This window comes from Juglans regia, chromosome 2 (genome assembly GCF_001411555.2).
Source record: "Juglans regia cultivar Chandler chromosome 2, Walnut 2.0, whole genome shotgun sequence".
In the NCBI taxonomy this organism is placed as follows: domain Eukaryota; kingdom Viridiplantae; phylum Streptophyta; class Magnoliopsida; order Fagales; family Juglandaceae; genus Juglans; species Juglans regia.
In genome coordinates this window covers 6,877,094-6,903,936 of record NC_049902.1, presented here as the reverse complement: position 1 = coordinate 6,903,936, position 26,843 = coordinate 6,877,094, and the positions used below count along the sequence as shown (strand labels likewise).

General features: G+C 38.5%; 2 protein-coding genes across 2 annotated transcripts; both read right to left on the bottom strand.

Moving 5' to 3' along the window:
• Nucleotides 1–5,392: 5,392 nt before the first annotated feature.
• Nucleotides 5,393–7,147, bottom strand: LOC108995480 (thioredoxin-like 1-2, chloroplastic). The gene is made up of 4 exons (XM_018971057.2): nt 6,539–7,147; nt 6,267–6,449; nt 6,005–6,169; nt 5,393–5,917 (listed from the first exon to the last, which is right to left on the bottom strand). The coding sequence occupies exons 1-4, from the start codon at nt 6,785–6,787 to the stop codon at nt 5,669–5,671; spliced, it is 846 nt and encodes a 281-aa protein (XP_018826602.1). The 5' UTR covers nt 6,788–7,147; the 3' UTR covers nt 5,393–5,668.
• Nucleotides 7,148–15,864: 8,717 nt separating this feature from the next.
• LOC108995465 (lipoate-protein ligase LplJ) lies at nt 15,865–26,528 on the bottom strand. Its single transcript, XM_018971039.2, has 5 exons — nt 25,951–26,528; nt 25,668–25,865; nt 24,697–24,935; nt 22,162–22,310; nt 15,865–16,256 (listed from the first exon to the last, which is right to left on the bottom strand). Exons 2-5 carry the CDS (start codon nt 25,844–25,846, stop codon nt 16,011–16,013), a joined length of 813 nt encoding a protein of 270 aa, XP_018826584.2. The 5' UTR covers nt 25,847–25,865; nt 25,951–26,528; the 3' UTR covers nt 15,865–16,010.
• Between the last annotated feature and the right edge of the window lie 315 nt (nt 26,529–26,843).

Below are 26,843 nucleotides of genomic sequence, written 5' to 3'. Positions count from 1 at the left end.
CGACCACCATAGTGGCGATGCGAACGTTGGAGACGGGCCGAGACAGAGAGGGAAAGGGGGAGGAAGGGAGGGCCTCGCGCGCTGCCTTGAGTGGGAGACGCTATCGCTTGGGCAGCTTCTGTCGACCCTAAGGTGGTCCCCGACCACCATGGCGGCAATGCAAATGGTGGAGACGGGCTGAGACAGAGAGGGAAATGGGGAGGAGGGGAGGGGTTCGTGCGCTGCCGTGAGTGGGAGACGTTGCCACTTGGATCGTCGGCGGCTTCTGCTGGCCTTGAGGTGGTCCCCGACCACTATGGTGGCGATGCGAATGGTGGAGACGGGCGGAGGGAGGAGGGGAGGGGAGACGCGGAAGGGAGGAAAAAAAAAAAAAGAAAAGAAAAGAAAAAGAAAGTGGGGAGACGTGGCACATTGTGAGTGTGTCACATCAGTATGTGGGATCTATTTGTGTCTGTAGCAGCTCTCTTTTACGTCAGACAGGAATGCAACATCATAATTCAACATTCTAACATTTTAAAAAAGTGAAATAATATGAAAAATCTAACTCATATATTACTCATTGATGAATTCCATAAACTTAAAGTGAAAACAAATTATAAAGCAACGAGTATTTTATTAGAAAATGCAAAAGTCAAAAGTCAAATACACACGACATATATAAGAAGAACATCAAATTAGAGATAGGATAAAGGAAAGTCATGAAAGCCCAACCCATTAGAATCTATAGTTGCTGCTTGAAGAATAATGTATCAAATAAGAAAATTTTAGGTTGCGTTTGAATGTTGAGTTGAACTAAATTTTTTATGACTAGTAGTGAGTTAAGATAGTGAAATGAGATTTGTAGAGTCCATTCAAGATGAGTTTATATATGTTTGGATAATAAGATGAGTTTCAATGTATTAATGAAAAATTGAAAAAGGTTGTGGGTTCCGCGTGTAAAAATGTGTTAATTAAGTTGAAAAAAATTGTGGATCCTACGTGTAAAAAGGTCTTGAGTTGAGTGATGTTTAGTGATTTGGAAGTTGTGTGTTTGGATGTTGAACTAGGCTTAAATTTGAACTCAACTCAGATGAGTTCAGTTGCTTCCATGTTCCAAACGCTCATTTATTGTCCTCTTATGATCCTAAAAATTTCTATAGTTCTTTTCCCTCCAAATACAACACATCAAGCAGATAGGAACCATCTTCCATATGGTTGCGGTTTATGAACATCCAAATAACCCTTTCCAACTAGTAAAGAATCTACTATTATCCTTCTAGGCATAAACCAAGCCAACCCAACTTTACCCATGAAATCATTCCACAAAGCTCTAACAATCTCACAATGGAGTAAAATGTGGTTTAAGATTCCAGGCTCTTCTTGCACATGCAGCACTAGTCAGTAAAAGATTCATATATTCCTTAGGTACTTTTAATTAACTCTTTCCATATTCTTCTGTTTTTGAGTTTTTATACATCACTGTCCATGTTAACTTCATACATAATGCCTTTTTCACCTCTTGTAAGCCTCTTACACCCATTTTGGCTTTCCTCCTCCACAGATTTGCAAGACTTCTCTCAAGCCATCCATTTAGGCTTTTTAGCTACTACTGATTCTTGCCAAAAGAATGAAGAAAACACTGCAGAGATCTTCTTCATTATTCCCTTAGGAAAGAATTGACAACAAATGCACCGGCATGCTATCAACTATACAAGACATGTCGTATGAGAATGAGTCTACCATCGTTGATAGTAGACAAGCCTTCCAACTCTATGATTTTCTTCTAGTTTTTGGAGCAATGGCTCTAATATACTTACTAGTAGCTTACCATTATGAGTCTATGAATCTGAGCACCTAGGTACGTGTAGGGGAACTTAGCTTCTAAGAAACCCAGTGTATTACACCCAATTCTTTTTCTGGACACTGTAGCTTTAGTAGGAAAGAATACAGCAAATTTCTCCTTGCTAATCAACTACCCTAATATAGACATACTTTTTCAAGACAACCATAAGTCCTTGTAATGATGATCGAGATCCATTAGAGAATACCACCAAGTCATCCACATATGTCAAATGTGTAATCAAAGGACAGCCTCGCGGACTTTAGAAGCCACCAATAGACCCTGCATCAAAAGCTTGGCTGATTAATCTACATAGAACTTCCTGTGCTATAATAAAATAAAAGATATGGGGACAACAGATCCCATTGTCTAAGTCCACGTGATGACTTAAATAATCTTATGAAAGTTCCATAACTTTCATTCATCATGATGGAGAACTACAAAGAGTAGATACAGGACACCAACTTGATTTAGTCTTCTACAAAACCAAATTCCTTCAGCATTGCCAGCAAAAAATCTCATTCAGTCCTGTCATATGTCTTAGCCATGTCAACATTGACCATAACGTTGCCGCCTTACACCCTTTTGTTTATACTATAAACTAGCTATTGGGTAAGTAAAATGTTGTAAAAACATGCTCCTCCCATTCAAAAAAGCACCTTGTCCACTCAACACCAACTTTGCAAGAAGAGGGGCCATTCTATTCATTGTTCATTATTTAGAATTTTATACACCATTGTGAGTAGACGAATTGGTTTTTTTTAGGTCAACGCCTCTTATTATTAGAATCCCTCACTAAGATAGAAGAACAACCATAATTACAAATGTCATTTTAAAAAAAATACATTAATAATGAATATAAGGAATATCTAATTTGTCCATACGAATTAAACTCCGAATAAGTCCTTGCATTGAAACCCGACCCATACACTCTAAAGATCTACCTCGAGTCCCCTCTTTTGCCAAGAAATATGCCGAAAATGGACATTAAGATCACGAACAATCTCCTTAACTTCCTCCAAAAAATCTCAAAGAAACCAATATTTACACACCCTCGAAGCTAGCCATCCCACTATTACACTAGAATCAAATTCTACCAAGAAATCTCTCAATCCCAACGAACGACACAAACGGAGTCCAAGTAAAACTCTAGCAATTGTATTTGTTGCATGGTCATAATAGTGAGCAAAACCAGCGCCTTGTGAATCCCGAATAATACCTCCCCCACCGACACTCCCCGATTACCACAAGAACCCCATCCACATTAATTTTAAAACTTCCCACCTGCGGCGGCTACCAAGCAATTAATCTAGGCCTTTTGATAACAACTGGAATGCTCGGACAAGCCAAGTCCCGCAATACTAGCCGATCATGAACACCCCTTTTACGAAACTATCGCAAGTTACTGGATATGTCTCTAAGAGAGACCTTAACACTCCGGATAATAGCATCTGAATCAAGTTTAATACCTTCCATTCTTGCAGCACATCTAGCCCTCCATAATTCCCAAGAAATAAGAATTGGTAGGACACCATGAATCCAGTCCAGTTGGGAAGAACCCGCTGTGCGTTGCCACTAGAAATTCATCATACCTTCCCAATTACGAATCTGAGAGATCCTAATGCGACATCCATCTGAAAAAAATTCCCTACTTTTTTAGCTCCATCTCCCTCACATAAAATATGATGCAAGGTCTCAACTTTAGATTGCGCACAACAGCTGCATTTTAAAGCTAGTGGTATGTCGAGATGTTGAATAATATCATCAACAGGTACAGCTCTCCTTCTTGCTCTCCAACAAAAAAATGACTAATTGGTTTAAACTTGGAAAAATTCACCAGATCTTTATCTTTGGGTATCAACACTATGTAAGAGGCTGATTAAAATCTTGTGCCTTGAAAAAATTTTGAGGCACCTTCTAACATATCTTCCTGGATAATCCCAATATTCCATGAAGAAACAGGATCCAAATTGGAATAACATTGATATATATCTTTAATTCTTCCATAAATGGTGTCCTGCATAGGTGATCATTTTCCATTTGAGAGATTACAGGGGCTATAAAAGCATCTAACCTGAAGTCTTCCACTGAACTATTAGCAATAAGGGTTTCTTTAGATAAGCTCACTGCAGCCTTTTGTATTTGTTCCGGACTTTTCATAGTTCTGCCACTATCCTATCCATCCCCTTCTTGCAGCCATTTTATTCTTGATTTTTGTTTAGCAATTTATTTCCTCATGTAGTAAACAAGTTTCAAGTTCTATCTTCTTTCTACTCAATTCATGTTCCATTTGACTAGATGGATTCTCACACAGCCCCACCTCTAACTCAGAATTATTCTTGATGGTATTGACGTCACTTGTAACAATCATGCTTTTATTCTATATTTGCATATTTCACGGATCTCGCCAAAGAACCCTCCTTTCTGTTTGTTTGTTTTTACAGATAAGATGATATAAATTAAGATTCAAATTAAAAAATTGAATAAAATATTATTAAAATATATTTTTTAATATTAAAATTAGATGAAATGAGTTTAAAAATTTACTCAAAACAAACGAGGGAGTAATTGCATTTAGCATAAACTACAGTAAAGATAAACATTGACGTCATTTATGTAGACGAAGTGATGGTGATGGTGATGGGTTATATAGGAAAGGATTATGTTGCATGTACACAATATGGTGAAGGGCCATCACGATTGTCGTACGTGTATACATTGAGCATCCCATGATCGATTATCATTATCCTTCCTTTCAATGAATCATCATCCATTGAGATTTCTCGCATTGTTCTCGTCAAGATATCCAAAGTTGAGAGTCGACAAGGATGCTGTTGATGGTTGGACTTTCATATTCAGTAGGAATCATCCCTTTATTTTAAGTGATTAACATAAATAGTTAGTCAAATTAAGATACGTAAACCCAATATAATTTTATAGATATATATTGCGAGTTGCACGTCCCTATATATCTTGAGATATTCTGCTTTTCTTGAAATATCTCGAATTTGTAGATATTTGTTTTGTTAGGAATGACAGCTACGTCATTTGCTTTTATGGATAGAAAGATAGAATGATTGGGCCACATGTCCACTTGCTCATCAACTTTATCGCATTATATAATATTTTTGGTAAATGGAGTGTAAGAATATGAGAAATCCACGTTGGTTCCACGGCATTTCACCAATTAAAACTAGCCTGATAGGGGTGCATTGGGGTCCCACGTTTTTTTTTTAATGTGAAAACGTGTTCATCACATATTCAACTTGAGATGGCGTGGGGGGAAAATAATTGTCAATATACCCCACTATACATGACTTTTAAGTTTGGATATGCTTCCGAATGCGAAAAGGCATATAGCTTGATTGTTATAACTTTTCTAAAATGATGGTTCTCTTTCAAAAACTTAATAAAAAAAAATGGATTCTGATATCAAGAAATTCATCACCACCCTACTCATCTCAGTTTGAGTGTAATGATCTAAGAATCTTAATACTTTGTGATGCATTTGGTGCGTGTTTCGACTTGAGTACATAAATTACATGGAAGAGAGTAGAATTTGAGGACAAAGTGTGAAGAGAGAAAGACAATATCCAAACAAATCTTATTAGAAGTTGGGATCTGTATAAACTCTATAGCAGATCACAATATCCAAACAAATCACACTGGCAGGGCTCAACACAAAAAACCAGAAGCCTGCTTTGGAAAATTTAACAATCTATGTACATCTGAAGATCGATAAACAACCTGATAAAAAAAAAAAAAAGATTGATAAACAAGAATTCAAAAATTATGGAGCTGCTATACTCCATCCATCCACTACTTTCTAATAAGATTTGTGCTTGTATTTCAACACAGCATCTCTTTCCTGAGTTGCATCTTATTGCCTGCTTCCCTCAGAACACCAGACAAATCTATGCTTTCCATGACCATATCCTCCACACTTGCTCGCTTGGTGGATGTGAATGGTGCTGGATATATTGAGACTTCACCAACTGATGCTAAATTCATTAGCTCAGCTTCATCCAGACCTTTCGCCGGGCCAAGACTACATCTTTCAGCCCCATGCTTTGCCAGTGCATCTTTGAATTTCTTGATCTGAAATAGGAGGAATGAAAGTTCAAATTTCAAACATTATGTTGAAAGTTATGAGAAGTCAAGAAAGATTTACGGTGAAAATCTTACAGTGGCATTGGTGCAGCTGAAGCTACATAGACGACCTTCTGCACCTCTATAGAACCTAAAGAATGGTAGGACATGAACGTGGAGACTGTGACACATGGTTTTGAGGTTCTCATAGTTAACTTTAATAAAAATCACATTCGGATTCGATTCAGCTAGCTGACAGATCTGACAAGAATGCAATGTTCAATAATCAAATTAGATTTATATACAAAGGCATGTGATAAATTTCTTAACTAGAACACATATCAAGAATCAAAGATACCTTGGGATGTAGAGCTTTGCAGCCTCCGCAACCAGGTGAATAGAAGTTAGCTATGACCAATCTATCACCAGCATTAAGCAAAGAATCCACAAGTTCTTGAGCAGATTGAATCTCCACCATGTTGGGTTTAAGAGTCTTGTCCCACCATCTCATGGCTCGGCTTACGCAGAATGAGGTTTGTGCCTGAAATCAGAGCATCAGTTCCCAAATTCAATAAAGAACACGCTTTCTTCAAAATATGTAAAGACAGAAAAAGCAAAATATTCACATACATGAATGAAGAAATTGCCGGAGGATTTGGGACTCCAGTCTCTTTTGCCCTTTTGGTCCGAGATATGCAAGGGCTTTCCCATAAAATCAACACTCAAAACTGGAAAAGCTCTCGATTCTACGTCTTTAGATTGAGAAGAACCAAAGGAGGGGCAAAACCCACAAACCGCTCTGGGTTTTGAGCCACGAATAGTCTCATTCAAATTCGACCCATAGGAGTACAGACAACTCTTCATCGACCAAGCCATCATAAGAATATAAATCAGAGGCCTTTGGAGGTTTGTAGGACGAAACAACCAGAACACAACTTCAAGCAACAATTTTTGGAATCAAAAGTAGCTGGGGCAACGAAAGTTAAAAGAGCAAAGGTTGAAAACTCTTGAAACAGAAAACCAAGACAGACCCACTTCAAATTTTCAGCAAAAAGCGCAAGAATTGAACAGAGAGTCCGCTCTTTTTGACTCAATTTTGTAGTTTGAAGAGAGAATTTTGTTCGTTCCTTCAAAGCCTCCCAGGAGAAGGAAGATCTGAGATTATAAAGAGGTAAAGGAGAGAGAGGGTGGGAGTCGGGACAGAATCATTTTGTTTTGGGTTTTACTTTATCCAATTTTTCTAAAAAAAATCAATTCAACATTTTTTTTTATAAAACTCTCATTCATGTAATATTAGATAATAGATTTATAAATAAGATAAAATAAATAATTTTTAATTATTTAATATTATATTATAAAAAAAAATTAATAAAAAATAACATTTCTATTTTTTTAACTTAAATTTTTTAAAATCCAATTGACACCAAATTTGAGCAGAGTCTGGGCAAGTTGACTGGTCTGTTTATTAGATTAGATTTTTGAGTTGGCCACGTTTTGTATCGGATTTTTTTGTAGATGCTTCGGCTCATGATGTCCCACGAAACCGGTCAAACCCTGAGCCGCCTGTGTTTTGCCACTCCAAGATGTGGATAAGGTCCCACTTCAACGTTATTTTCTTTCCCACAAATGACGAAATTCTGCTTTTTATGTTTGGATAAATTATCGTGATGAACATTGGAGTTTGCTCTTTTTAAATTTTGAATTCTTGATTAAAGAATTTCGCAATCATCCAATTTTGTATATTTCACATTGACTTATAAATATAATTTTTCAACTATTTTCGAATTGATATTTCATTTAAATTTAGAAATGAGTTGAGATGATTTTAGATGAATTGAATAAAATATTGTTAGAATATTATTTTTAATATTATTATTATTTCGAGATTTCTTTTTATAGATAAAAAGAAGTTTAATTGATCCACGTAAATAGATAAAATCCGAATACACAAGAAATATACAAGAAAGAGCCTAATTACAAACTACGTGCTACTGATAGTAGCGTGCAAAACATTAACTCACTCCATCCCAAACAATAGAAGAGGCCCAAAACAATAAAGTATAAAAGAAGTAGTCCCTAAAACTGTCCGGAGAGCTTTCTTTATCCTCAAAGCAATGACCATTTCTTTCGTTCCACGTCCACCACATCAAACATAAATGTACCATCTTCCATGCATTAGCGATTTGACAATTGCCCCTGATCCCTCGCCAACAAGACAATAAATCTATCACCCTCTTAGGCATGACCCATGCGATACCAAGCCTCAAGAAGATTGCATCCCACAATACCTTAACTACTTCACAATGAAGAAGAAGGTGATCTGCTGATTCGCTGTTACATTTTCACATGTAGCACCAATCCATGATGTAGAGTCCATGCTTTCTTAACTTGCCAATTGTTAAGATTTTACCATGGGAGGCCAACCAACAAAGAAAGCAACCTTGAGTGGAGCATTGCTCTTTCAAATGCTCTTCCACGGGAAAGCATTAGGGGAATGGTTCGCCAAGGCCTTGTAGTATGAATAAATTGAAAATTTCTTGTTCCATGTGCATGCCCAGAGTAAGCAATCCTCCCCTTCTGCCTAGGCTTCAGCGCATATAAGATTATGTAGAAATCAGTGATGGCTCCCACCTCCCAATCCTGGACAACTCTGGTGAATCTCACAGACCAATGAATGGAATCAGCAGTTCTGCACATATTATCAACCACTGAGGAGCCATGGTCAGATGCAATCCTATACAGAGAAGGGAAAGCAATTTTCAAAGCAACATCTCGGCACCATATATCATGCCAAAACCAGATTTGCGTGCCCCTTCCCACCATAACCTACAGTTACTGACACAATCATCCAAACTATTCTGGATCAGTTTCCAAACTCCCACTCCATAGGCCCCTCTAACTTCCTTAGAGCACCACTCTCCCAGACGCTCCTATATTTAACATCTAAAATATTCCTCCAAAGAGCATCCCCCTCAAGATGGTAATGCCATAGTCATTTCCCGAGAAGTACCTTGGTAAAGGTTCTCAAATTTCTTAAACACAGCCCACCGCAAGACAGCGGGGAGCAAACTTTATCTCATTTGATCAGATGAAATTTCTTTGCATCCTCTAGCCCTCCCCATAAGAAATCATAGAAAATCTTCTCCAGTCTATTCGCCACCCCTGCAGGAACAGGGAATAACAAAAGGAAGTACGTTGGAAGATTGGATAACGTACTCTTAATCAAAGTGATTCTCCTGCCCTTAGACAAGTAAAGTTTCTTCCATCCTGTCAGTTTGCCTTCTATTTTCTCAATAATCCCTTCTCACATTACCTTAGATTTGTGAGGGGCCCCCAAGGGGAGTCCGAGGTACTTCATAGGTAAGGATGAGACTTTGCATCCCAATATGGCAGCTACCTCATTTAAGTTGTTGACCGAGCCAATAGGAACTACTTTCGACTTATATAATTTCACCTTAAGGCCATATACAACTTCAAAGCAAAGTAGAAGTGCTCTTAGAGAGCGAATCTGGCCCAGATATGGGTCGTAAAAGATCAATGTATCATCAGCGAAAAGAAGATGGGAGACTGTTAATCTTCCATACGTAGAACTGCCCATCGAGAACCCCGAGATGAAGCCCCCATCCACCGCCCCTTCCAACATTCTGTTCAACACATCCATAACTAGAATAAATAGTAGTGGGGATAGTGGATCCCCTTGTCGCAATCCCTGAGAGTTGTTGAAGAAGCCTTCAGGAGTGCTATTAACCAAGACAAAGAATCTAACGGTTGTAATACAATGCGTTATCCACTGACACCATCTTTCTCAGAAACCGTACCTACCAAAGATATACAACAAGAAATCTCAGTTCATATGATCAAATGCATTTTCCATATCCAGTTTACACAATATACCTAGAATGCTAGTTCTAGCTTTGCTCTCCAGGCATTCGTTGGCAATGAGGACCGAATCTAGTATTTACCTTCCTTTCACGAAAGCATTTTAGGACTTCAAGATGATCTTCTCCATGACTTCACTCAGCCACTTCGCTAAAACTTTAGAGATGATCTTATAAACCCCACTTATCAAGCTTATGGGACGGAAATCATTCACTTCCACCGACCTTACCTTCTTGGGAATGAGGGCGATGAAAGAGACATTAAGCCTCTTCTTGAATTTCATAAAAGAGTGAAATTCACTAAAAATCCTCATTAGATCCTCCTTAACAATGTCCCAACAGGCGTGGAAGAAAGCCATTGGAAAGCCAGCTGGCAGTTGGTCCCGAGGCTTTATCTTTATTCATACCTTTTAGTACACCAAGCACCTCATCTTCTTCGAAGGGTCTCTCCAACGAAGCCGCACTTGTGTGATCAATGGAGTAAAAAACAAGCCCATCTACCTTGGGCCTCCAAAAGTACTGTTCTGTCAGCAGCTTATCATAGAAGTGGACAATATGATCCTTGATAGCATCTCTACCCAATAAAACCCTACCCTCCTCATGAAGAACCTCTATGGCGTTGTTCCTTTGATGAGAGTTTGCAACTCTATAAAAAAACTTTGTACATTTATCCCCTCCTTCAACTAAAATGCCCGTGATTTTTGTCTCCACGAGATCTCCTCCATAAGAGTGATTTTTTCTAGCCCAGCAACTACTGTCATTTTTCTTGCCCTGTCATCAGCTGATAGAGCCCTATCCACCTCTTTCTTATCCAATTGGTGTAGCTCCTAAAAAAATTTGTCTCGCAGGTCGTTGATGTTCCCAAAAACTTCCCAATTCCATATTCTTAGATCATTCTTTAATGCTTTAAGCTTCCCGGCTGAAACAAAGCTAGGAGTGCCCATAAGTTGATATAAGGCCCACCACGAACTAACTTTTTCTATGAACCCATCCACCTTCAACCACATGTTCTCAAACTGGAAGTATCTCTGTCCCTCATGAATACCCTCACTATCAAGAAGAATGGGAAAATGATCCGAGCACAGCCGAGGAAGCCGTTTTTGGCATAAAGTGGGAAAGTGAGCCTCCCATGTCGGAGAAACAATGAACCTATCCAATCTCGACCAGGCCTTTTCGTTTGACCAAGTGAAATCCCCCTACTAGAGGGAGATCCACCAAGTCTAACTCAAAAAGAAGAGCTCATAAATCAGCTATGCATGCTAGAGTCCATCCCCCGATCGCTCACTCGAAAACTGAGTGATGTTGAAATCACCCCTGATACACCACGGAAGATCCCACCAACTACAAAGGCCAGCTATCTCATCCCAGAGAAGTTTTCTGCTACTGTCGTCATTCAGCCAGTAAACAACTGCAAAACCCCAATTAAAACCATCATCCACATTCGAGAAGGCACATGCAACTGAATAATCCCCAATGCAATCCTCCACAAGATTAACTACTCTCTTATCCCACAACACTGGGATACCCCCTGAAGCACCCTTAGAAGAGAGGGAGGTTCATCCTGCATAAGAGCAATTCCACAAACTTCTGATAATGTGCCTATCAATAAACTTTAGTTTCGTCTCCTGCAAACAAATAACATCCGTCTTCCAATCTCGTAATAAATTCTTCACTTTAAGGCACTTGTTCGAGTCACTCAAGCCACGAATATTCCATGATAGAATCTTGGGCTTCATGGATCGCCAAGATTCACCCTATCCTTGTGATGCCCCCTGCTCGCACTACCCTCATGTGCATCATAGTTTATGGAGTAGGCAAGTCTCTTAAGCTCCCTATCCTTCTTAACTGCGGATCTGGCTAGCAGAGGCTGGCTTGCCTTTATTGCGATGAAGAGAGCTTGCAACTGGTCCGCATAACCCTCACAGGTCATACCTAAGAAATGGTGCATATCGTTAACCTTATGAAGGAGCCAATCAGTTTGCAAATCATCCCAAGGAGTTGTTGGTGGCAACAAACACAGAGGACGAGGCACTTCCTCGATTTCACATGGGTCAATTAGCTGCATATCAGCCCCTAGCTCCTTACACACTAGTTGAAATTCTAACCCATAAGAGGAACCTATGTCTGAGACCCTCCTATCTAGAGAAGAATCATCAGTGTCTTCCATCTCTGTGCACAAGACCATTGAAAGAGTCTCTAAGAGGCCTAGAAGGCGCAAAGAAGCTTTTGAAGCCTCCCCCGAGGCTAGCCCAGATAAGACCAACAGTCCCATGTCACTAGCCTTGCCATCTGAGGACAGGGGTTGCTCGGAAATGGAAGTCGTGGGGTCAATGGTGATCATCGGCCCGCTTTGTGGCTACGGCGAGTTGTCGTTAGCCCGAGAACAACAGGTGACATCTAAAACGACTATCGCGGGCGGAGGCGAGGCGTTAAGGGCCGACTGGTGTTCCTTTCCCAAGCCAGAAAAGCCACCGGCGACCATCGGTGGGGTCTGTGGCGACGATGAGTTGGCTAGAGAAGCCACCGATGAGAAGAAGATTTGCAGGCCGCAAGGAGAGGGCTCGGGGACCTTTGCTTGCCATTCCACCCGAAAAGGCCTAACGACTTTAGGGCTTAAGATTGGGCTTGAGGCCCGTGTTTGGGGGCACAAGGCCCATGTCTTCGGTTGAGGTCCAAGTTGAGACCCGTTGTCTCTTGATGAGTTAAGGCTCATAATGGGGCTCTCGTGCCTCCTTAAGAGTGCGCCCAACCCATCCATAGGGCCCTTTAAACAAACATATCCCTACCCTTTCATCCTTCCTTCTTTCAGTATCAGCATGAGCATCAGTGTGAATTGAAGGACCCGACACCTCTCTTCCCAATCCCATCACCATGCTCAATCTCAAGTCAATATTATTCATCAAATAGGAAACTTCCTCTTGTACTCCTAAAAGTCTAGCTCTGATAGCCCAAAGAATGCCCTCAACTTCACCCACCTTTTTACGTCCGTTAGAATGCCCCTCTAGGACCGCTGGGCAAGGACCATTCATCACACCTCCACTACGTTTGTTTCCCTTCGGTGCCATGGAAGCAGCCAAGATAGAGGCATAGGAGGCTGGGGACCTTGATTCCAAAACAAAGCCAGAACTCCCATCCCTACAAATACCACCCACTGGTTGCGCAACCACACGTTCAGCCACCTTTCTGAGATGGTAAGCAAATCCCTCCTAGCAGCACCCCTTAGCTCCTTCAAGGACAATCAATGAGCCCCTTCTCCTGCTGTTATTGGATTCTTCCAAAAGCAAGTAACAACCTCTAGCATTTCTGTGATGCTGCAGAGTGAGTACCCCATTACCCACCCTTAGCTTTCTGAAAAATCCTTCGCGCCGATGGGAGTTAATGGCTTCCACCACCATCCTAACTATCCATGAGGCAGCCCCCCCTCCGCCTGCGGTTAATGAGGAGAAACAGAGTCATGCGACAATTTCTCTCAATGATGCGAAAGTTATTTGCACCCGTCTTCGTGAAAATAAAGGTTTTCGATTTCACTGTGAAACGACAAACTTCTTCCATCAAAGTTTGCAAGAAAAGAAAGATGATAACGGGATTAAAAGTAAACATGAAGGGAAAGGGAAGAGGAGGGTCAACTTTGACGAAGGGAATGAGGAGGGTCAACTTTGGCAAGTAGTGCCGGAGAGGAGGTTGCGTGCATGCATGCAGGCACTGGGTTTTTGTACGGAGAGAGTATTTTTTCTTAAGTGGTATACTCTCACTAATGTATGTTTTGAGATTTGAAAAAATTAAATTGTTTATTATATTTTGTGTGAGAATTTGAGAAAGCTGTAATGATAAGATGAGATGAGTTTAGGTGAGTTCTGAATCCAAAGAAAGGCCTAAGTTTTTTGTCAACTATATGATTTTTCGATAAAGATAAAATTCATTTGGAATTGGATTAGAATGAAGAATTAAGAATGAAATTTTAAGAAAAACACAAGAAATTTGGTTGAAGTTCATATAAGGTGAAGATGTGTCCTCTTCAAATATAAAGACGGTATGGTAAAAATAGGCTAGTTTGGATTCAGAGATGAGATGAGATGATTTTATATGAAAGATGAAAGTTAAAAGAAATATTGTTAAAATATTATTTTTTAAAATTATTATTGTTTTGGGATTTGAAAAAGTTGAATTGTGATTTGAGAAAGTTAAATTGTGTATTATATTTTGTGTAAAAATTTGAGAAAGTTGTAATAATAAGATGAGATGAAATAATTTCCAAATCCAAACGGAAACAACTGATCTTTTTCTTTCTATCTTTTTTTTCACTAAGCCAAATAGATAGTATTTTATTCCAAGAAAGTTATACTCATCATCCTTACACTACACACTACAGATGATTTTTTATCTTTTTATTTTTTTTTTCTTAGCAAGAATATGATGTATGGATGATGAATAGAATAACTCAATTAATTTAGTAAGAATAAAACCAAGGCACAGGTAATTGCCAGTAAATGTTAAGAGAAATTATTTGTACAATCTCTAAGTAGACAAGGCACAAATAATCCCTTTATAAAAATGTGAACTTCACCTTAAAAAAAATGTAGAAAAACCTATTCTATTTCAGTAGATCCACCTTTTTATAAAAGACATGCACGTAAATTATCTATTTAAAACTTATACCTAAGATTATTCAACAGCTAATGCCAAACTCAGCAGCCACTAGAGAAACAAAACCTACGTCCATTTTGGGTTCTGAAACTTTGAAGAGCTTAAAGATATTTATGGGAGGCTGGTGCAAGGCAGTTAGTGCACCCGAGCTTCTAGATAATGGTATGAAGCTCTTCTAGATGAAGTGTTGCAGTTCAGAAGTTAACCCCACGGGTTTGGAGCTTTCTGTTCTGTGTCCTTTAGATAGATAGATATATGTAGAAAGATAAATGGCCCATTGGTTTCGATTTTTTAAAGCCTGTTTTGCCAAAACCATGGGTTCACACAACACAAGGCATCTTCTGCAACAAGTCAACAGATTTTGGGATGTTGGATAAGAACCCACTTGCCATATCCTCAATAAAAAACCTCAAATGCTTTTTCCAAAAAAAAAAAAAAGAAGCGTTATTAATAATATATATATATATATATATTATATATGCACACACATGTATATCCAATAAGTAATTCAGCCTTCTTGCATTTTAAGAGAATTCTTCCTTTTTCCTAAAGAGTATTTACTAAGGAATTTTCAGTCCCACATCTATCATGTTTTGACCTACTTAAGATTCGGTCCAAAGTTTTTTTTTTTTACCAGAATAACCCCTATACGTGCTAAGACTGATAAACGGGTATCTCTATTACAAATTCCGTCCATCACTACTCTTTTTAGTGAAAGAAAAATCTATCAAAGGGCGTGAGTTCCAAGTAGGTCACAGCACATGCCGCATGGAATGTTAGGACTAAGATTTTCTTACATGAACTAATAAAACAAAGACACAAAGGAGGATTCGAATACGGTTCACCCTTGAGATACTGGGATCAGTACCACTTCAAACTGGATAGATTCGTACGACTATTTTCTGTGGGAAGTAATAGGTCTATATATAGATCTCATAAAAATATTTTACAATATAACATTTCATATAAAATCACGTCAGTTTACAAGTTTTTTTATTTTTTTGGATGTCGGAGAACCTCTCCAAGACAAGATCTCTTGAAGGGAGTGATACCCCAAGACTAAAGGAGTTCACCACTTGGGTCAACCCCTTGGGTTAATGTCAATTTATAAGTTTACTTTTGTAAGGTCTTTGTAGAGACCAAACATTTCTCTTTTTCCATTTGAGTGGGGGTTGGGGTTCAACTTATTCAAGAAGAGAGAATTTTATATCTGAATTACCTTATAATGGGAAGCAATGATGTGCTTGACTGAAGCAAAGTAGGCGTTTTACCAAAAAACAAAACAAATAAACTTTGAAGGGATTCTTGAAAGGGGAAAAAAAGAGATTATTATGGAATTCGGAGATTAGTTGGATCATTTCTAAATCACCATGTAATTTATTGAGAAAATATTTTCGATTAATGTTCCCAATATACCAGAAATAAGTCAACAAATAAAGCCAATAGCTTATTCTGGTAATAGAATCATTAGTGATATCAAACAATTAAAACTTGTATGAACCTTGAATTGAATAAAAAATAAAAGAAAAGAAATTCAACAGCAACAAAAAAACTCACAGGTGACATTTTAGCATTTATTATCACAATGAAGAAGAATGAGAGAATGCACCCTCAGATGGAGAAGCCAAAGCTGCTGCTTCCAATTCCCGCTTTGTCAATGGCCTGGTTATGGGAGAAAATTGTATATTTGGAAGAGTCTCAATGTCTTCTGACTCTCTTGATCTTAGGGAAAAGTGGGTATCAGTTGCCTCTTCGGTTTTGTCAATGAATGTTGATCTTGGCATATAGTCCTTCATGCGGCATATAAATTCCAAATGGCTCCTTGCCTGAACAGAAAAAGAAAAGGAAAAGGAATAACACGTGATCACACGATCAGATAATATATATTTAAGTGTATGGGGAATACACGAAGAAAAGTAAAGCTACATTAAAGATCTAACTAAGTTGATTCGTTGGTCTTTTATGTTGATGGTTACAGGCCTCTTGAATCTTCTATTTACCTTTTCTTTTTTATTTTCTTTGATTTTTTATTTTTATTTGTGTAATGCAGCTTTACTTCTGTTTTCTTTATTATTGATAGGAATTCTCTTGGTAAGACCCTATAAAATCGATTAAAACCTAATATTCATACTACAACCACAATGATTCATATAACCTTCAAAATAAGTCCAATTCAACCAGTTAACTGATCAGATTTCTCCCTAGAAGTACTTTATTGAAAATTCTCAACTTTCTAACCCCCAAACCTCCATAAAGAGGTATAGATCTTATCCCACTTAATCAAATGGAAATTTTTCTCATCCTCTAAACCTCCCCACAAGAAATCACGAAAAATCTTTTTCTTTCTATTGGCCACCCCTGCCGGCAAAAGAAATAAAGATAAAAAGTATGTTAAAGGTTAGATAAAGTGCTATTGATTAATGTGATTCTACCACCTTTGAACAAATAAATCATTTTCTAGCTAGCCAATCTACATTCAGGGGATGCTTGGGAGATGAGATAAGACGAGAAATCTATGAAAAATCGTGAAATGGTTTATGAATAGTAGTAAAATAGTTTGAGTTATGATGTTTTATGAGATTTTGAGAAATAAGAGAGAAAAAATTAAATAATATATCATAAAGTTAAAATATTGTTAGAACATAAATTTTTTAATATTATTTTTCTTTTGAAATTTGAAAAAATTGAATTGTTTTTGTGTTTTGTTTGTAAGTTTGGGAAAGTTGTAATGATTAAGTAATGATTAAATGAAAAATTGAAATTGAAAAATATTTGTGTTTGAATGATGTTTGGAAATGAAATGAGATGCATCCCATCTTCCAAACAACCCCTCAATCTTTTCAATAATCCCATCCCACATTGCCTTGGATTTATGAGAAGCCTCCAAGGGAAGACCAAGATATTCATAGGTAAGGATGACACATTCAAACCCAAAATAGCATCCAATTCTCCTAAATTATTAACAAAGCCAACATGGACCATTTTAGATTTCGATAAATTCACCTTAAGGTCGGAGATTGCATCAAAACAAAGCAAAAAAGCCATCAAGGAATGAATCTAATCGGGATCCAACTCACAAAGAATCAATGTATCATCAGCAAAGAGGAGATGAGAGACATTTATGCTACCATTCAATCAACCTCCCACCGAAAAACCTGAGATAAAGCCCCTATCTGCTGCCACCTTCAACATTCTACCCAACACATCCATTACTAAAACGAACAGGAAAGGAGACAAAGGATCCCCCTATCTCAAGCCCCGAGAACTATTAAAGAATCCTTCAAAAGTGCCATTAACTAGATCGAGAATCTGACAGTTATGCAATTTTTCATCCACTTACACCATCTCTCCCCAAAACCATACCTTTTTTTTATAAGTAAATTTACACCCATCTCCCTGGTCATACCCAAATAACTAAATTAATTAAGTGTGAACGATAAAATAAGAAAAATAAAAAGAAAATATGGGTACCCTTTATTAGCAGAAACAATGATTAAATTTCCCCAAAACCATACCTACAAAAAATCCCAATTAACATGATCAAAAGCCTTCTCCATATCCAGTTTACAAAGAATACCAAGGGCATTGGCTCTGAATCTACTTTCCAAGCATTCATTAGCAATGAGGATTGAATCAAGAATTTGTCTTCCCTTAACAAAAGCATTTTGTGACTTCAAGATAGTCTTACCCATAACTTCACTCAATCGATTAGCTAGAACCTTTGAAATGATCTTGTATACCCCACTCACCAGACTGATAGGACAGAAATCTTTCACCTCCACTAACCTTGCCTCTTTTGGAATAAGGGCAATGAATAGCATTTAGACTTTTCTCAAATTTCGTTAACGAGCGAAATTCAAGAAAAACCTTCATGACGTCCTCCATAATAATATCCCAACAAACCTAAAAGAAAGCCATTGTGAAGCCATCTAGGTTAGGTGCTTTGTCTTTGGCCATCCCTCTTGACTGATCAAACGAATAAAAAACCAGCCCATCAACCTTAGGCCTCCAAAGGTATTGCTTCGTGAGAAGCTTATCATAAAAGTGAATAATGTGATCCTTAAATTCAGCGCTGTGTAAAAGGATCCTACCTTCCGAATGAAGGACCTCAATGGCATTATTTCTTTGATGGGAATTAGCTACTCCATGGAAAAACTTTGTACACTTGTCCCATTCCTTCAACCAAAGAGCCCAAGATTTTTGTCTCCATCAAATCTCCTCCATAAGAGTGATTTTTTCCAGCTCAGACACAACAACAATTTTCCTTGCCTTGTCTTCAACCAAGAGGGCCCCATCAACCTCTTTTTCATCAAAACAATGCAGCTCCTCAAAAAGAATATTCCTCTGATCAATAACGTTCCCAAAGACTTCCATATTCTATTTTTTCAAATCATTTTTCAGGGCTTTAAGTTTCCTAGCTAAAACGAAACTAGGAGTACCCAAAAACTAATATGAGGACCACCATGATCTAACCTTTTTTGTAAACCCATCTACTTTCAACCACATGTTCTCAAATTTAAAAAAGTATCTCCACCCCTCATGAAGACCCCCCACAATCCAATAAAATGGGAAAATCATTAAAGCATAGACTAGGAAGGCGTTTTTGGCATAGGTTAGGAAAATGAACCTCCCAAGAAGTAGAGACAGTAAATCTATCCAACCTAGACTAAGTCCTCCCATTTGACCAAGTGAAGTCTCCCTCTGCCGATGGTATCAACCAAATCCAAATCAAAGACTAGGGCTGAGGAGTTAGCCATGGCCGAACCAATACTAGAGTCCCCTGACCTTTCACTCGGAAACCGAGTGACGTTGAAACAATGAAATCCCCTCCAATACACCATGGGCCATCCCACCAACTGCACAAACCAGCAATCTCATCCCACCAACTGCATATCATTGCTTCAAAATGATATGCACAAGTCAGATTATTTTTCACTTTGCTTGATTTTCTTCATTTTCCTTTTCAAACTTATTTTTAAATACTCTATATCTAACAATCCTATCCAACTGAAGAGAGAAACCTATTTTTCTGAAACGTATATAACACTTATGGGATGCCTAGTAATAAACCAAAATGCGAATCTCATGACCCAAGAATATTATCAGATTCCTAATCATTCCCAAATGTGGGTTTAGTCACTTTCCATAAAATCTAAGGCTTGTTTGGTTTCTCAAAAGTTTTCAAAAGTTTTTTAAAATCAAAATAAACATCTTTAAATCTCAAAAACATTTTCTATTTCAACTTTTCATTCAACCATTACCGAACACAACAATCAACACAACTTTTTTTTTTATAAGTAAACTCTAAAACAAAAATACTCTTAAAAAGTTATTCTCAAACTTTTTTTATATAATTAATAAGAGAATTTTACTACCAAGAATAGATATAGCCCAAGTACACAGGGAGTATACAAGAGAAAATACCTAAACACGCACTAGAAACTGAAAACGACTACAGCAAATCAAGAAGATTATCTCCATTCAATACAAGAGCCTTTAGCCCAAAAACTCAAGGTACTAGAGAAAAACTCCCCAAGTTCTCCTATCGAGCGTTCTCTATCTTCAAAGCACAGCCCATTCCTCTCTAACCATAAGCACCACATCAAGCACAAAGGAATCATCTTCCATATGGCAGCAATACGTTGTCTCCCCTCAAAACCTTTCCAACATGCAAAAAGATCCACCACTTGCTTAGGCATCACCCAAGTAATACCCGTCTTACCAAAAATCTCATTCCACAAAGTCTTAGCCACCTCACAATGAAGAAAAAGATGGTTAACAGATTCACCATCTTTCTTGCACATGAAGCACCAATCTACGATACAAAGTCCACACTTTCTTAAGTTATCCGTGGTCAAGATTTTTCCAAGAGACACCAACCAACAGAAAAATGCCACCTTACTAGGCACCTTAACTCTCCAAATGCATTTCCAGGAGTAATCATAGACACAAAGGCAGGTTAGCGCCTTATAAAAGGAACTAACCGAAAATCTGGAATTTCCTGCATGAACCCACAGCAGCCTATCCTCCATTCCCTGGACAATCTGCATATCATATAATCTTCCAAAAAAAACAGAGACTACATTCACTTCCCAATCATGGACATATCTAACAAAATCAACATTCCATTGAAGACTATAATTCAAAAAAGAAAAGGAATCAGCCACTGCAGCAGCTTGATCCCTAGCAAACCCAAAAAGGGAAGGGTAAACATTCTAGAGAGCTGAATCCCCACACTAAATATCATGCCAAAAATGAATTCTTGTTCCATCCCCCACTTTGAATTTAAAATGATTGAAGAAATCCCCCCAACCCATCTGAATGGACTTCCGCAAACCCACCCCATACGCTCCTCTTACTTCATTAGAACACCAACTCCCCCACATCCTCCCATATTTAACATCAATAATATTTTTCCATAATGCATCCCTCTAAATATGATATCTCCAAAGCCAGTTCCCAATAATAGCTTTGTTAAAAAGCCTCATGTTTCACATCCCCAAACCTCCACGAGAAACCAGTTGACAAACCTTATTCCAACTAACCAAGTGAAACTTTCTTTCCTCCCCACAAGAAATTCCGAATAATCCTCTCCATTATATTTGCCACCCCTACTGGCAAAGGGAAAAGAGAATGGAAATATGTAGGAAGATTAGACAAGGTACTCTTTATCAAAGTAATTCTTCCCCCTTTGGACAAATATAACTTTTTCCAACCAGCTAACCTCCTCTCTATCTTCTCAATCACCCCATCCAAAATCATAACAGATTTGTGCGGAGCACCCAAGGGAAGACCAAGATAACTCATAGGCAACAAATATACCTTACACCCCAAAATATTAGCCAAATCTGAAATATTCGAAACAGAGCCCATTGGAACAATTTCAGACTTAGATAAGTTGATTCTAACCCAAAACAGCTTCAAAACATAACAAAAGGGCTCTCAAAGCACGAAGATGTTCTTGATTTGTCTCACTAAAAATTAAATTGTCATTGGCAAAAAGGAGGTGAGCTTTTAAGCTACTCTGAGACTCATCTCCCACCACAAAACCCGACAAGAAACTCCCTTCCACCACCGCTTCAATCATTCTACTCATAGCCTCCATAACTAGAAGAAAAGAGAAAAGGAGAATGAGGATCTCCTTGTCTTAAGCCATGAGAACTATGGAAGAAACTCACCAAAATGGAGAATCTAGTCGTTGAAATACAATGGTTGATCCACAAACACCACTTCTCTCCAAAGCCATATCTCCCAAGTAAGTACAAGAGAAACTCCCAACAAATATGACCATATGCCTTTTCCATATCCAATTTAACTAAAATACCATATTCACAAACAACTTTTCAACCTACCTATCCACCTTCACAAACTCCAATACAAAACTAATTTAAAAAAAATATTTCAAAATATTCTCCCCATTCCCAGAATCCAATAAACAATACATCTCAAAAAATTCTCAAAATTTTTCATAACCAAACATTCCCTAAATTCTCAGGCATCGCCTTCCTAGGAACGTGGATGAAGGAGGGGAATGTAGGATTCCTCAAATCAATCGCAACTTAGCTTAATTTCCCCATCACTGGCCATGTTTACTTGGATTTCTGTTTTTGATAATGAGTGCTACCATAGGTTATGTTTAGAGTCAGTATACATGGAAGATACTAACACGAGGATGAATGTATCAAAAGAATTTAGGACAAAATATATAATTGGGGAAGTCATTAGCATTACCAGTCGATATTCAGGAGCTCTGGCAGGAAGTTTCAAGTAAGCCATGGTCTTGACTTCATAGTCCCATAAAAAAGATGTGTGGTGGATCCATCGGGTTTTGGTAATTGATTGAGCATTTCCACCAAACTTGCGGTTACCAAATACATAATCTGAAACCAGATGAGATAAAGTTACAAATTTACAGCTTCCTTATTCCTCCATAAGGAGTCCTTAAGTCATGTATAAAACCTAAAGGAAGAATACGAGGTAAGTGTCATACAACAATTTCATCAACAATAACCATAAAGGAAAAATATACTCAAACTTCAATCAAAATATAAAAATGGTAAGCAGATAAAAATTCGGAAAAATATCCGGGATGCCACATAGTTATAAATTGGTATCCATACTGTAGCAACTGTAGTTGCTACATTCAAACGATAGTATTTTTAAAAATCAATCATATATGTGCATAGAAACTGCCTATTCTTTCATTTAAATTAAGTATAGCATTGTGAATGCTGGACTCATGATACTTATCAACTGTGGCAATGCATCTAATCCTTAAATCTTTGGACCTTGGGAAACCTGATGAATTGTCATATCTTCAGATATCCTACATTCTAGTAGGGAGAAAAGGTGGTGAATCTCAGTGACATATAAAGGAAGAATTAGCGCTGAAAACATGGCTTTTATATAGTAAAACATTGCACACGAATTTATCCAATTGTTCATAAATCAAATCCACATAACCAGGTACCACACGGTGGGTTGGTAAATAAGCTCTTTTTTCCCCGCTTCTCAAATTCTGAGATAAGATCCACTGTGTGGCAGTACCCAGTGCTTTGGGGTTCATCTGGCATAACCCTTTCAGGGATGCCCAGAGGTGCCAACTGTCAACGATATTGTCATGGCTCTGTAAATATAGCACATTTCCACTAGCTATTGCAAATAGACATGAACCCAGCAATAAATAGACATGAACCCAGGAATCCTGGCACTATCGGGTAGACATAAAGCCAGAAATTAAGCTTGGAAATCTGGCACTATTATGTAAACATTTCTCTATATAATAAGATACAATACCTATGAAAAGGGCATTTAGACCAATTTTGACATGGTATCAGAGCCCCTCTGATTTCAGTCGCATTGGTCTTAATCACAGAGTGCAATTTTTCATTGCTATTCTAGGGAGAATTATTTTTTGATTCAGCAAGTTCTTTCTTGCTCTTAGTGGGTTTTGGGGCTTTCTATGGTGTCAAACTTTGTGGGTTTGAGTTTTCTGGTGGGAATCGAACTCGGGGGCAGAGTGTGTTCATTTCTGGGCTGAGTGTTCTCTCGCACATCTATGGGTTCCGAGTTGTGGGCTCATCATCGTGGTGGCTGTCGGCAGTTGCGAGTGGTGTTTCTGTGCCAGTCGGCACTTTCTGTGGTGATTGACGGCGTAGGTGAGTGAACGTGGTATTCCACAACTTACTCCTACTCCTCTACATGCGGATAACACCAATGCTATTCAGATTGCTGCCAATCCCGTGTTTCATGAGCGCACCAAACATGTTGAAGTAGATTGTCATTCCATCTGTGAAGCACTTGATCAACATGTGATTACACTTCCTCACATTTCCACCAAACACCAAACTGCTGATGTCTTTACCAAGGCTATGTCTCGCCACCGTCATCAATTCATAATTGACAAATTGATGCTTCTTGATAGACCAACATCAATTTGAGGGGGGATGTCAACGATATTATCATGGCTCTGTAAATATAGCACATTTTCACTAGTTGTTGTAAATAGACATGAACCCAGGAATAAATAGACATTAACCCCGGAATCCTGGCACTATTGGGTGGGTAGACATAAAGCCAGAAATTAAGCCTGGAAATCTGGCACTATTATGCAAACATTTCTCTATATAATAAGATACAATCCCTATGGAAGGGCATTCAGACCAATTTTGACACCAACAGCCCCCTCAAACCACTTTCTCGCACCAGGGAAGAAATGGAAAAGAAAAGTAAACCACTCATATAACTTTGACAAGAGTCTCGTTCAAGGCAAGTCTGGGGTTTGTCTTAAAAGTTGAAATCTATCTCATATAAGTTTGGCATCACGAGCATCCCACCCACACGCACCTTAAAACATAGATATAGTAGGTTATTCTTATTACTAGCCCCTTTCAGAATGAGATTGGGGTATTCATATATTCCTTACGGACTATTTAGGGAATACTCAATAACTAGGATAAAGTGTTATGTAATGCTTAACATGAAAAGAGCACTACATTTGGCTACTACTGTATTTTGGCCGCAACAGGGATTTAAGCTAGACCCTCTATGAATAACCAGTAGTTTGTTAAAACAGCAGTAAAGAGCAAGTACACCCATATCCACAGAATGAAGCATAAATCAAACTCGTTTCAAGTAGCTTAACTCACTAAGATCGTCAAAACAAAAGAAGAATCAAATTGAAGATTGAGTTGCAATATAATACATCAAAATTTATCTACCCATGTCATTATAGGACTTTTAAGCGAAGGGCTCAATGCATGTTACCATTTTCACGAAGGTTGAAATCCCCAATTCCTTGGAAAACTTTGTTGTATAACTGCCCGCTCCAAGACATAATAGGTTGAGGATATGGTTGCAAGCCAGGAACAGCGTCTTTGTTGCATATGAAAGTAACAAATACCGTGCCAGGATCAACAAGGACGGTACCTCCCCCAGTAAACCTTCTTATGACGGGAATCTGATCACATAACACAGATTCAATTTCGAGAAGTTCTGCAGGCTTCCTAAGAAATATATTCATGGAATCCTTATGAGTTATTCATATCCGACATATAAAAATATAGAACCACAAGCCAAGAGAAAGAAAATGAAAAGATGAAAGCAGAACCAATGACTACTAAAATCAATCAGGTGCTTCAGACACTTCAAAGATTTCAGTGCACCCTGGTGAAGTAATTGCAATCATGTCTAAGCATCTGTGTCTCTTTCTGGTTAGCTGTTATAAAACTCAAATTACAGAAACTCACTAAGCCTTAATCCTGACTAAATCAGGGTCAGCTCAGCTCCATGAATTCTTTTTAACCAATCAGATATTCTGTCGCATCCAAGATCAGATATTCCATAACCTCTTCCTTCACCATACCCTTATTCAGTACTTGCACCCACATCATTGGAGTCAATAGGTCAACTTGCAAAAGTAGGATGTGAACCCAATTCCAGAACTCTCCTAGCACAATGAACAGAAACAGCTACCACAAGGGTTTGGGCATCCCGTTGAACTTCAACTAGTCCATTTGGGTTTCTTAATCAACTTCAGTCCACCAAATTTCTCAACTTTTTATTTCGATTAATGGCCTATTAAATATCATGTGTTGTGAATTTCCACCTTTAAGCTACTATCTTATTCAACTACTGAACTTTTTTTGACAAATTAATATGCAGAAATATGAATAGTAGCCAACAAAAAGAGAAGTGGGATCCAATTTTACACCAAGTACGAAAGATATTTTTTTTACCCTGATATGCCCATGACAATAGTAGGTTGATTGGTTCCGTCGTTAATAATGCACCAATTGTCTGAGGACGTTCGAAGCAGCCGCTCCTCCAAATGCAATTGCTTCAAAATAGGTAAACCTTTGAACCTGACAAGATTCATCAAAGGAAGTCCAAGTTTACCGGCTTGAGGCACAGACATTGCAGAATCCAATCAGACCCTAAAAGTTATTGCAAAACAAAAAAATTCAAGTCGAGTACGTAAAATTAAAACCAATATGTAAGAATTCAAGTTGAGAACTTCACCTTTTGGAGCAAGTAAAAAAGTGGTTCGGGTATGGAAAGTCGAGACAAAAACGCCTTGGAGACTCTTGAAACCGAAACCCAAGTGTAACATAAGGGTCCTAAGTTAGGGCTTATAATTATTATTTTTATTATTCTTCCACCCTCTTCACGCCCATATACCTCTCAGTGTTGACTCTAGTTGGAAGAGTTTCCTAATTTGTAGCCAATTCACGCTCCAAAACCCTCCCATAAATCCTCTCTTTTTCCCTCACAATATTCCCTTCATCAAACCAGCAGCACCCTTGCGGCCAAACCCATTCTCACAGCAAGCCCCCACGTTGAAAACAGAGCCCCGTAGTCTTCCTCACAGCAAACCAACTCTCTCCTCGCCGGAAAACAGCACAGACAGCGCCGACGAGGATGTCGGAACACCACCCAGGCTGCCCAGAACCCGAAGAACAGGCACTCCCTGTCACCCCGCGCTATTTCCGGTGAGACCCTGTCGGAATCCCCTCTTCTTCTTGTTGATTTCTCTGTTTAACAGTTCTCTCTCTCTAAACTCTCTCTCTCTCTCTACGTCTCACCACCTGTTCAGAGAAGCCTTCAGTTGCGCCGCCGCGACTCCCAGCCACCTAGAGCCCGCCGTCGCATCTCCCTTCTCTCTCGGTGAGTTGAATCCCCTGTCGCACAACGTTACTCTCCCGTAAGCCTATGTTCTTCTTTCTCTTTTAGTGCTGCAGAGAAACCTCTTTATATTAAGCACACCGCACGCCAGCTGAGGTGGACTAATTGTATTAATAAAAAACAAAACTCGTAAATAAACTGCGTTCTTCTCTCTCAGAAAACAGATTCCTGAAACAGAAGTGTTCTTCCTTATAGTTCTTTCTTGTCTTATTGAGTTCGGAGTTCGAAGT

What these genes read in the sequence shown, in the direction of transcription:
- LOC108995465 (XM_018971039.2), bottom strand. Translation starts at nt 25,846, where the DNA reads ATGTCTGTGCCTCAAGCCGGTAAACTTGGACTTCCTTTGATGAATCTT. An exon ending in ATTGTCATGGGCATATCAGG is followed by an intron (nt 24,936 to 25,667) that starts GTAAAAAAAATA and finishes TATATTTCTTAG; the next exon opens with GAAGCCTGCAGAACTTCTCG. An exon ending in GAGCTCCTGAATATCGACTG is followed by an intron (nt 16,257 to 22,161) that starts GTAATGCTAATG and finishes TTTTCTGTTCAG; the next exon opens with GCAAGGAGCCATTTGGAATT.
- LOC108995480 (XM_018971057.2), bottom strand. Translation starts at nt 6,787, where the DNA reads ATGATGGCTTGGTCGATGAAGAGTTGTCTGTACTCCTATGGGTCGAAT. An exon ending in GCAAAGCTCTACATCCCAAG is followed by an intron (nt 6,170 to 6,266) that starts GTATCTTTGATT and finishes CATTCTTGTCAG; the next exon opens with ATCTGTCAGCTAGCTGAATC. An exon ending in TCAGCTGCACCAATGCCACT is followed by an intron (nt 5,918 to 6,004) that starts GTAAGATTTTCA and finishes CTCCTATTTCAG; the next exon opens with ATCAAGAAATTCAAAGATGC.